The 12,354-nt window shown below is 40.3% G+C and overlaps 1 protein-coding gene across 2 annotated transcripts; it reads left to right on the top strand.

The window, feature by feature from the left end:
• The first annotated feature begins 1,342 nt into the window (after positions 1-1,342).
• On the top strand, positions 1,343-12,006 carry ptpmt1 (protein tyrosine phosphatase mitochondrial 1). Of its 2 annotated transcripts, none has more exons than XM_062068707.1 (4): positions 1,343-1,622; positions 7,335-7,415; positions 9,893-10,084; positions 11,418-12,006. In XM_062068707.1, the coding sequence occupies exons 1-4, from the start codon at positions 1,476-1,478 to the stop codon at positions 11,547-11,549; spliced, it is 552 nt and encodes a 183-aa protein (XP_061924691.1). In that variant the 5' UTR covers positions 1,343-1,475; the 3' UTR covers positions 11,550-12,006. The 2 variants fall into 2 exon arrangements, with proteins under 2 accessions (XP_061924691.1, XP_061924693.1); XM_062068709.1 differs by having other exon boundaries at positions 1,346-1,622; positions 11,421-12,006.
• The last annotated feature ends 348 nt before the right edge of the window (positions 12,007-12,354 follow it).

Raw genomic sequence — 12,354 nt, 5'->3', positions numbered from 1 at the left:
CCCTGGTCTATAGCCTGTATAGGCTATTTTCGAAAACCGGTTTTGTTTAAATTTGCACTTAACAGTTGGGTTTTTAAAAACCAATAAACCCTATAATTTTCATGTTGCCATTTAATCAACTTTTCAAGACAGTCGCAAAATGCTGTCTGCAAGACTTTTCAATACAAAGACATATATTTTGTACATTATTCGCCTGCTGTACTGCGCCTTCATAAGGCTACAACTTACAAGGACCAGGCTACTAGGGGTCAGTCTGCTTTCTTTTGGGGTTTTTTGCTGGACGTAATCTTGGTATTACTTTCCTTAACGGAGGTCTCCCTAAATAGAGAGAGGGCAACTGGTGAATGTTCAACTGACATGCATAGAGAATGGAGGAAGGCTGTCTTTTCTTCGTTTGTGGGGGCAGACAGCTCAGAGGTGGGTCGCCTCTTGCGTCCTGTTCCAATTACTTTTGTTACTGCTTCAGTGATTTGTATGCCTTCATGGCCTGAAGAGTGAAAACGCCTGTAATGATAAATATATCATTCAGTTAAAAAAAGAAACAGTAATTCAGCAAATAATAATATATTTACATGATAAATCATAATACTTAACTGAATTTGAATCGGCTTTCTATACATATGAAATAATATACCTGGTGCGCTTGTGAGGTAGACATATAGATTTCCAAATTCCATGTCCGGCCATTGTGTAGGATTATCAGTCCACGCATCTGCTGGAAGGCGGTGAGGGCAGTCGTTTAATCCAACTACAGAACATTTTAACTCGTATCTTAACCTAGCCTCACTGGAAAGACTATTTACATAATCATACTCCATTTAGAACAGTTTAAAATGCCGTGAAACCTCGTTAAATGCTTTTTCTGTCAATGCTGTGTTCGCTGTGAGCTGGTTTGTTTTCAACGAATTCAATATGGCGACCGGTTGCTAGGGGATTGGTAGGCGGAAGTGACGTAGGTCCGCCCTCGCCTATTGCACCAAAAACCAGACATTTGCAGCTAGAATAGTCATTTACCACATTAGCAATGTGTAGAGTGTATTTCTTTAAAGTTAAGACTAGTTTAAAGTTATCTTCATTGAAAAGTACAGTGCTTTTTCTTTAAAAAATAAGGACATTTCAATGTGACCCCAAACTTTTGAACGGTAGTGTATTTGTACCATGAATTGATTTACATGGACCCCGACTTAAACAAGTTGAAAAACGTATTCGGGTGTTACCATATAGTGGTCAATTGTACGGAATATGTACTGTACTGTGCAATCTACTAATACAAGTTTCAATCAATCAATCAAACGTGGTTGCAACATTTATTTTGAAAAGGTAACCCGGAAATAGTGTTGGAAAGCTCAACCGTGTGGGGGTGGGGCTTATGATGACAGGATGTGTGGAAACGTAAAGGTAGTTGGACGTAGTCACACACGCTGGGTCAACCGCACCGCGTGGTAGTAAACGAGCTGACATAAGAACTCTCGGACATGTCTGGCGTGCTAGCGAGACTGCTCTTCTACCCTACCCTCGCTTACAATGTGGTCATGGAGAAGGTGTCTTCGCGGCGGTGGTTTGACCGAGTGGACGAGACTGTGCTGCTGGGAGCTCTACCTTTCAAATCCATGACCAAACAGGTCAGACTGGTCAACTCGTCTGTTTAAAAACCGATATTTTCTCTCCATTAATTGCTGAATACTTTAGTTTGTTTGGTCAAAACACAACCAACATCGTGTAGTTATTGTAACGTTTACATTCCTGAACATAATAGTACTAAAATATATGAAATCTTTAAGGGCTTTTTAATTACATTTTAATTGTTATACATTTTAATGTATTAATGTTTAATATATTTATTAATTTATAAATGTTAATACATTATTAAAGTTAAATTTTAACTTTAATCAAAACGATTTGATACTTGAGGTATTTTTTCATTTATTTCAATAACAAGTCAGGAAAAACTACTACATTTGTTTTTATTTAACCCTTCTGTGTCCAATGACTTATTACCTGAGTTTGTTCACCATATATAAATATAACAGCAATAAAGTATCAACGTGAATAACTGATACATTTGGGGACTGCGATCTCTTTGTAATGGTGAATGAAATGTTCTTATTTGTATAACTAACCTTGACTCATGTGCAAAACAAATAGGTTTATAAATACAAATGACATTTCTTTTGTCATTATGAATAACATAATATCCTTTTGTCATTATTTTTTAATGTCATAAAGAGATTGGAGCAGCCTGTGAGTGATTTTACTTTTAGGTGGGGCCCCATCTGCACCCTTTCCTCATTGAGAAGAGCAATACTGCTGTCATGTCTCCAAAAGTGTTTTATCAGACCAGTAAAAGTCGCTAAATATATTGCTATGTATTTTTTTAAAGGGTGAATATATGTTAAATGTAGTGATAAAGTTGCTATGTTGGCAACACTGATCCGCTCTACCAAGTCTTTTCCCCTGGAAGACCATGCATGTATGAAGCATACTATGCATACCGCCACCTACTGTACGGAGTTGTAACTACAAGCTGCTTTTCTACAATTGGCCTGGTTTACCTAGCTCTAAATACTTAGCGCTAAACAAACAGCGTGTGCAATCTATAACATAGCGTGTACTATTAGTAGGCGTGTTGTGTGCGATCTACTAACACTGAGTGTGCAATTAAAAGGTGGTGCAGACCGTTTTATTTAAATGACGATTTTGCTTGTACTATATGAGGCATCACCACGAGGACACTCACTTACTGAACATTCACGTTTTGCTCCTACCTGTGGCGTTTTGCTATGTTTTGAAAAAAGCAGGAGACATGTAACCACATTTTATGGGTATTTTAGCAGCAGTCGTGCAGTGCATACATTGACACCCCTTCTTTTTTTTAACCACTGAAGGTGCATGGGAGGGAGGCTGCACTTATGTGCTCAAGACATACACAAAAATGCATTCTTCAAGAAGTTTTTAACATATAGGAAATATGTTAGTAATACATATTCTATGTGAACAAAGTCATTCAAAATATTAAATGACACCAAAACGCTAACCTGACTCTCGCCAGATCCTTGTAGTTTGCAGAGCTCCACACAAGGATCTGGGCTCGAAGGCATTGCAAACTCCTTCAAGATAGCAAAAAATAATGAACTAATAAGGATCGCCGGGCGTGATTTCATAGATGTGACGTAGCGCCTGTTTGATTCAAACAACTATGGCGGCACGGAGTCTTGGCTGCGTCGTGTGCTGACATTGATTCTGCTATTGCAACTGTTTTGTCGAATTCATCAAATATTAATTCTTTAAAAGATGAACAGAGAACGGTTTTGAAGGCATTTATTGGTGGCAAGGATGTTTTGGCTCTTTCGACCGGGTTTGGATTTCCCAGCGTCGCTCTCATCGGCTTCACGGGTTGATTTCGATGTGAGTGGTTGAAGTAGCACGTCATTCAAGATAACTGACAAGTGGTTTATCCAATCACGTACAATGATATTTTTTTTTTACAAGGCCCTGCCTTCTGAAATACATCTCCTATTGAGAACTCCTAGATCAATGTGTGGAGCTCAGCGAACTACAATGATCTGGCGAGAGTCAGGTTACCAAAACGCATCAATTAAAATCGTTTTAATGAGCCCCGTAATCATTGCAGCTATGAAATTTGAAAATTATGTTGCTGAATAAACAATGTCTAATTTTTAATTTCTGACCATTCAAATATGATAAAACGTACATGTAGGACGGAAGATTCGCTGTCCGTCGTGTGTAAAATGACACCAAAAGGCATCCATTGAAATTGTTTTATTCAGACCCTTAATCATAGCAGCTATGACATTTTAAAAATGTTGCTGAATAAACAATGTCTAATATTTAATTTCTGACCATCCAAATATTTTAAAACATACATGTAGCAGTGTTTCCCATAAACTGCCAAGATACCTGTGGTGGTGGGGGCGTGGCGATGGGCGTGGTCACCATGACATCATCGAGTAATTTGCATAATTTACTACAATGTTTTGATTTTCTCTAAAAAGGCTCAAAAAATGTATACTTACTAATTAATAATGACAGTTTTGTTTTAAACGTCCATCCATCATCCATCCATTTTACAATATAATTACAACACTTTATGTACATATTTATATACAGATTTGAACAATAAGTTATTCACTGAAATATATTTATTAATTGTGGTTCTTACAAAAAATATATCTTATAAAATATAAAAGCTAAAATGTCTCAAAGCTCTGCCCCTTTAATTAGTGTATACTAAATAATTTAACTTTAGCCTAATACTACAACCATATTATTTACCAGCAACATAAAGTGAAGCAGAGGTGTCCTGCCACAGTCAGTAACAAATAAACAGAAAACAGTAGTGGTGGTAGATAGACACAGAGCTTCATCAAACATCTGATCCACTGAACAAAGAGCTCCAAAAATATTGAACTTTAGACTGCCATCAGTTTTACTCCCTACACTTAACCATGTTTCCTACTGCCTGCAGACTTTGCACCCTTTGTTATATACACATGTTGTGTTTCTAATATAAATACATTTAATAAAGTCAAATACAAATAAGGCAACAAGAGGTGTATCCTACACTTCTCTTTTGTAAAGTAAATCTGAACAGCCGATATGGGCATTTACATCAACTATATGATTTGCCTGAGAAGCTGGAGAGGACAAAAAAAATAAAAAAATAAATATATATATTTTTTTTATTTGTGGCGGACGTAATTCTTTCGTGGCGTTCCGCCACAAATAAATGAATGTGTGGGAAACACTGTGTAGGATGGAGGATTCTCTGTCCGTCACATGTAAAATGACACCAAAAAGCATCAATTGAAATCGTTTTAATCAGCCCCTTAATCATAGCAGCTATAAAATTATAAAATGACATTTCTTAATAAATGTCTATTTTTTTATTTCTGACCATCCAAATATGTAAAAAAAAATTGTACATGTAAAACAAAGGATTCTCTGTCCGTTGTGTCTTTGCAGCGATAACACTTCTCTCTTACAGCTGTATGTGGAACTGTCAGTTTGCGCGTCCTTTTCAAACATCCATCCATCCATTTTATCTCAGCTGCATTCGGGCAGTGGGCTGGGTACACCTTGGACAAGTCGCCATCTCATCACAGAGCCAACACAGATAGACAGACAACATTCACATTCACACACTAGGGCCAATTTAGTGTTGCCAATAAACCTATCCCCAGGTGCATGTTTTTGGAGCCGGTAGGAAGCCAGAGTACCCGGAGGGAACCCACGCAGTCACGGGGAGAATATGCAAACTTCACACAGAAAGATGTTAAATAAAATGCAAAACAGTGGTCACAAAACGGTGATGAGTTGATGAATGACATTGCGCGTGCTGTCGAATATATTTTAATTTTCTCCAAATAATCTGGGTGTTTTGATGATCACCATATATTCTGCATATTACTGGATTGCATGCCTCATTCTGCTTACTTGAGAAGCACAATCCACTTTGCACTTTGTTTAGTAGATCAACTTTATGTGTGAGATCAAGTTTGCACAAGTTTATTTACTACACACAAACTTAGTAAATCAGGCCTTATGTGTTCATAAATGAAGGCAAGCAGATGGCATTAAATCTAAAAATAATAATGGAAAACAACGGTCAAACATAGGGCTGGGCGATATGGCTTGAAACGTAACATAAGCGTTTTAAATCAGTCGATCTTGATAATTATAGATATTTATATGACCTATTGAAAATCAATCACATTTTATTTGTATAACCCTTGATCACAATTGCATCAAAAGGCTTCACAAACCACCACGACATCCCCTGAAAATAGGGTCAAGTAGAAAAATATATTAAATGTAAACATTTTTATTTAAATGTAATCTTCCTCTGATTTCAATCCCCTCAGCTATAAAGGCAGAAAGGAAAGGATTCGAGATGTCAACACAATTATGGAAAACACTCATTGTAAACAAAATTAAAGTCACGTTGAACACTTTAATCTCTTAAATTGAAGGCGCATAGAAATAAGGAATACATAAGAATGCTTAAATAAGTGTAATAAAAAAGTGCACAGTGTAAAAATTTAAATATAGAGAAACCTGAGAAAAACTATTTTCTACAGGTTTATGCCAGAAGGGTGAGCTATTACCGGTCTAATTTACAGACCACATTGGTGTGACTACGGTCCGTTTTTTGTTTTTTTTATCCATAAAAACTGCCATACTGTCGGGGGGATGTTTCCTGTTTTATCAACAATTTCTTCGCTCTCTGAAGCACTCATTTTTAGTTTCTCTTCTCACTCCATGCAAAGAATCAACCGTGAAACAAGATGGCACATTAAACTGTTACCTGACTGGTTGTTAGGGTGTCACTCTCAGTGATCACTTCCTGCTTTGCTTGGTTACCAGAAAGTGGGTGCCTGTGGTCACGCAACCAACCTTGCTTTGCAACTTCCGATTTTTTTCCAAAGAAGAAGAAAAAATTTTACCAAAATCATTTTTTATTTATGTCACAATATATTTTGATATCATTTTGTCGCCAAGCCCTAACAGTCAAACAGGTATTTCAAAAAGATTAATGTATGGGAAGCAAAGGAAAATAACTGAAAAATATACAGTACAGGCCAAAAGTTTGGACACACCTTCTCCCCATTCGATGTGTTTTCTTTATTTTCATGACTATGTTGTAGATTGTCACTGAAGGCATCAAAACTATGAATGAACACGAGGAGTTACTGTATGTACTTAACAAAAAAGGTGAAATAACTGAAAACATGTTTTATATTGTAGTTTCTTCAAAATAGCCACCCTTTGCTCTGATTACTGCTTTGCACACTCTTAATATTCTCTCAATGAGCTTCAAGCACACATGTGAAGTGAAAACCATTTCAGATGACTACCTCTTGAAACTCATAGAGAGAATGCCAAGATTGTGCAAAAAACTAATCAAAGGGTGGCTATTTTGAAGGAACTAGACTATAAAACATGTTTTCAGTTATTTCACCTTTTTTGTTAAGTACATAACTCCACATGTGTTCATTCATAGTTTTGATGCCTTCAGTGACAATCTACAATGTAAATAGTCATCAAGATAAAGAAAACACATTGAATGAGGTGTGTCCAAACTTTTGGCCTGTACTGTAGATCTAATCATGCTAATATCAATGTCTTACTGATATCTCCCATGGTATCGATTACATCAATATTTGTTACAATCTGCCCACTCCTAGCACACACAGAATGGCCGGTTTTGAATTGTACATCAGTGCCAACTTTTAAGTTTATTTTTAAGAAAGATATTTGTCATGATTAGCCAGCAACTGAAAACAAGGTCTGAGTGGTTGTTGTGCTTTCCGCAGCTGGTGGAAACGGAAAATGTTCGAGGAGTTATCACTATGAATGAGAGCTACGAGACCAAGTACTTCTGCAATTCAGCTGAGGTGAGTTCATTAAAGATTCTGTCTTTGTAAGTGTAAGAACCACACTGTCAAATGTTAAGTAAAATAGAAAGTTTTTTTTTCTTTAAGAAGGGGAACCGGAGGGTGTGTTCCAACTATCGTGGGATCACACTCCTCAGCCTTCCCGGTAAGGTCTATTCGGGTGTGCTGGAGAGGAGGCTACACCGGATAGTCGAACCTCGGATTCAGGAGGAACAGTGTGGTTTGAGTCCTGGTCGTGGAACTGTGGACCAGCTCTATACTCTCGGCAGGATCCTTGAGGGTGCATGGGAGTTTGCCCAACCAGTCTACATGTGTTTTGTGGACTTGGAGAGAAGGCATTCGACCGTGTCCCTCGGGAAGTCCTGTGGGGAGTGCTCAGAGAGTATGGGGTATCGGACTGTCTGATTGTGGCGGTCCGCTCCCTGTATGATCAGTGCCAGAGTTTGGTCCGCATTGCCGGCAGTAAGTCGGACACGTTTCCAGTGAGGGTTGGACTCCGCCAAGGCTGCCCTTTGTCACCCATTCTGTTCATAACTTTTATGGACAGAATTTCTAGGCACAGTCAAGGCGTTGAGGGGATCTGGTTTGGTGGCTGCAGGATTAGGTCTCTGCTTTTTGCAGATAATGTGTTCCTGATGGCTTCATCTGGCCAGGATCTTCAGCTCTCGCTGGATCGGTTCGCAGCTGAGTGTGAAGCGACTGGGATGAGAATCAGCACCTCCAAGTCCGAGTCCATGGTTCTCGCCCGGAAAAGGGTGGAGTGCCATCTCCGGGTTGCGGAGGAGACCCTGCCCCAAGTGGAGGAGTTCAAGTACCTTGGAGTCTTGTTCACGAGTGGGGGAAGAGTGGATCGTGAGATCGACAGGCGGATCGGTGCGGCGTCTTCAGTAATGCGGACGCTGTATCGATCCGTTGTGGTGAAGAAGGAGCTGAGCCGGAAGGCAAAGCTCTCAATTTACCGGTCGATCTACGTTCCCATCCTCACCTATGGTCATGAGCTTTGGGTTATGACCGAAAGGACAAGATCACGGGTACAAGCGGCCGAAATGAGTTTCCTCCGCCGGGTGGCGGGGCTCTCCCTTAGAGATAGGGTGAGAAGCTCTGCCATCCGGGGGGAGCTCAAAGTAAAGCCGCTGCTCCTCCACATCGAGAGGAGCCAGTTGAGGTGGTTCGGGCATCTGGTCAGGATGCCACCCGAACGCCTCCCTAGGGAGGTGTTTAGGACACGTCCGACCGGTAGGAGGCCACGGGGAAGACCCAGGACACGTTGGGAAGACTATGTCTCCCGGCTGGCCTGGGAACGCCTCGGGATCCCCCGGGAAGAGCTGGACGAAGTGGCTGGGGAGAGGGAAGTCTGTGTTTCCCTGCTTAGGCTGCTGCCCCCGCGACCCGACCTCTGATAAGCGGAAGAAGATGGATGGATGGATGGAGAAAGTTTTTTTAGAGCAGTGGTTCCCAAACTTTTTACCATCCCGTACCCCTTCAAACATTTAATCTCCAGCTACGTACCACCTTTCTCCCCGTTTTTTTTCCCCTCTGTTGAGTTGTGAGATAGTACTTTTGCACATATAACACACTGTGGCCGAATAGACGAACCAGTACCAATACAAGTGAACCCCAAAGCAATGTAATTCTCGTCATATTTGCGTCTTTTTGATGATGTCGTTACGATGTCTATCCATATGCTTTCTCATGTCAAGGGGCGGAAGCTGTGCATCATACTCACTGTCACTGTCAGTGGCCATGCTAGTAACTTAGCTAGCATCAATTGTAGCACTAGCCCTACTGCTTGCACCCTGATTCAAGGAAGAGAAACCTGGGTTGCTGTCACCGGCAGGGGCATCCTCGATTGTAGGCCTACTGGTAGACACCGATGATGTCTCTCCGGAGGGGGGGATTTACTCTTTTTAGCCATTTGTCCATTATTCCGGCACAAGTATGGCTGTTTTCTATGAATAGTAACTTGATGTTAACGAGTAGCCTAATTGGTTGCTACGCAACAATTGAAACACTGTGTCGGGAGAAGACTTGAGCACGAGACAAGTATTAGAATGCAGGTCTATAGCGCAGGGTGGTATATTGCCTTTATCCAACAATCATACGAAATAAATGGCTGGGGGAAACAAAACAAAAAGTGAAACCAATGCATTTCTATGAGCTTGCCGTGCAGGATTTTAGAACAGTTTTCTAACCCTCCACGGCAGACATTTCCATTGGGCTTTGCTCCGTTAAAAACAATGGAGTTCTGTATTGTCGCTCCGTGTCCGGTCGGCGTTCGCCTTAACGTACCCCTTACAGTACCCCACTTTGGGAAACACTGACTTAGAGCTTTGATGCAAAATGTCAACTACTGCTGAGTGGCTTTGTTTTGGTACCAGTCATGAATTATAAAGGGGGTATTTGATAGTATTTTGGAAAACTCAGAGCTGAGGGTTTTGTTTTGCAATCTTCATGTAAACATAATGTGTTTGCTGCAGGAGTGGCAGGCTTCAGGGGTGCAACAGTTGAGGCTGAGCACCGTTGACATCACTGGCGTTCCCAGTTTGGAGAACCTGCGTCGTGGTGTTGAGTTTGCTCTGCAACATAGAGAAAAGGGAAACAGCGTTTACGTCCACTGCAAGGCCGGACGCTCCCGCAGTGCCACGCTGGCTGCTGCATACCTCATACGGGTCAGTTCATAACACAAACTGTCACTCACAGCATGATGCACTTGGTCGAACAGAAATACAACAACATCAGCTGCCAATAGTGAGTTCCGTTAACCTCAGAAGTTGGAAGATTTATGAGTGTTCCAGTTACGAGGTCGGAAATCAAGATGGCCACATCCTAGAAAGCTAATTTTGCGCGAGCCTTGTCTGAATATATAACTTATGGAAAAATATGCAACTCTTGGGCACCCTTTAAACGTGGTGGATAAAGAGGAAACACAGATGCTATCGCATGCGATATACAACATATAAAACACATGAAAAATATAATTGACACTACAGCAGTTCTTCTCAAATAGTAGAGTGGGCTCACTGGGTGGCGCGTGTGACCGTGGTCAACATGCTTTATCAGTATCATACTTCAAACTCCACTTAAAAAAGCTGTGCACTACAAAAAGTGCTCATTGTAGCCCTTAATTCAGATTTAGTCATTTTGATTGAAAACAAAATCAGCACCAAGGAGGACACAAGAGCACAGAGCCCCTGCAACCAGCTGCCAATACAGCGGCACCATCTTATCTTCCACCTTCGATCTTGTCAAGAGAAACGTGTGTAACTTCAAATGCGGGAAAAAAACAGGAAAAAGGGGCCCAGGGTTTTCTTCCATTTATGCAGATTTGTATTTACATTATTGTGCTTCTTTATATTTTATACTCTTAACAGAGTTGTTGCGGTAATTTGATTGCATGGCTTTGTTGACAATTAAAAAAAAGTTGCTGTGGTAGATTTTAGTTTATTAATACTGCCATGCTTTTATTTTTAAGCTTGTTTTGCACTGAACATGAAGTCACTGTGTGCACTTTTTAACGCTGGGGAAAACAATGCTAATATTGTTACAATAAAACCAGTTTAGGTCGACCAACTCATCAAGTCTTGAGTTATTTTTATTACTAAAATGTGCTCGCTTTAGTCAATGTCAAAATATATGGTCAGCCCTTTTTGTCGACATAAAACTTGAGGACCAAAGGGTTTTGATAATTGTTTGCATGTGTTTAACTTTTTGCAAAGTCAGATTTGTGGTTATGCCAAAATCAATAAAAATGGTCACATGTAAATGTGCAAGCATTGGCTATTTTAATCTCTGTTGACAACCGCTTATGTTGACGTAGGTCAGCCATTCCAAGGGTTTAACTAGTTCTACTGTAATTGTTTGTTATAAAGTAAAATGTGTTATTTGATATTTTTCTAATGGAGTTCAATAACCAATACCAACAGTGAATAGTATTTAGTATTCAAATTCTATAGATTGGCGCCTGTTTTGACACGGCGTAATGCTGATATTGTTCTTTGCCAGCAGCTACATTGTGTGACGCCTGAAGAAGCGTGTCAGAAACTGGCGTCTATCCGGCCACACATCCTGATACGTGCTGCTCAGCTGGACATGCTGAGGAAATATCACCTGCATGTGTTTGGACAGTCTCATTAAGTACGTAACAAAGCATTTGGATGACTTGATGTGCCTACTGCCAGGGGGCAGGACTCTTAATTCCCCGTACTTGAGCTTTTTTTCATCTCATTCAGTTTTGAACACTCCATGGACAAACAGCTGGGTTATTTCACAAAAAAACATATTTTTAAAATATAGCTTTTCAGAGTTTTATTTGACACATTTTAGCTATTGTATAGTTTATTCTATATCTATTTTATACCAACTTTGTGAAGTGTAGAAAGTCAGTACATCAACATGCACATATGTGTTTTAGTTGCTGCCCTGACTTTTCCTAAACCAGTTAACCTAAGATGTGTACGTCAGTTTTGCAGAACCACTTGCCATATAATGTCGACAACTAAATGGCCTGTTTTTAATTTTCTTAAATGTTTTTTTCTTGTATACCTTGTCTCCAAATATAAACGTTGTTTGTTAAATAAAAGATTAAAATCCATTCTGGCACTGTGTTCCTTTCCTTTTTCCATCCATCCATTTCCTACCGCTTGTCCCTTTATCTCAGCTTCATTCGGGCGGAAGGCGGGGTACACCCTGGACAAGTCGCCACCTCATCACAGGGCCAACACAGATAGACAGACAACATTCACACACTAGGGCCAATTTAATGTTGCCAATCAACCTATCCCCAAGTGCATGTCTTTGGAGGTGGGAGGAAGCCGGAGTACCCGGAGGGAACCCACGCAGTCACGTCGAGAACATGCAAACTCCACACAGAAAGATCCAGAGCCCGGGATTGAACTCAGGACTTCTCAGGACCTTCGTATTGTGAGGCACATGCACTAGC

Source organism: Entelurus aequoreus, linkage group LG02 (assembly GCF_033978785.1).
Source record: "Entelurus aequoreus isolate RoL-2023_Sb linkage group LG02, RoL_Eaeq_v1.1, whole genome shotgun sequence".
Taxonomy (NCBI): domain Eukaryota; kingdom Metazoa; phylum Chordata; class Actinopteri; order Syngnathiformes; family Syngnathidae; genus Entelurus; species Entelurus aequoreus.
Note: the sequence above shows the minus strand (reverse complement) of the source record. Positions and strands in the feature narration are given on the sequence as shown.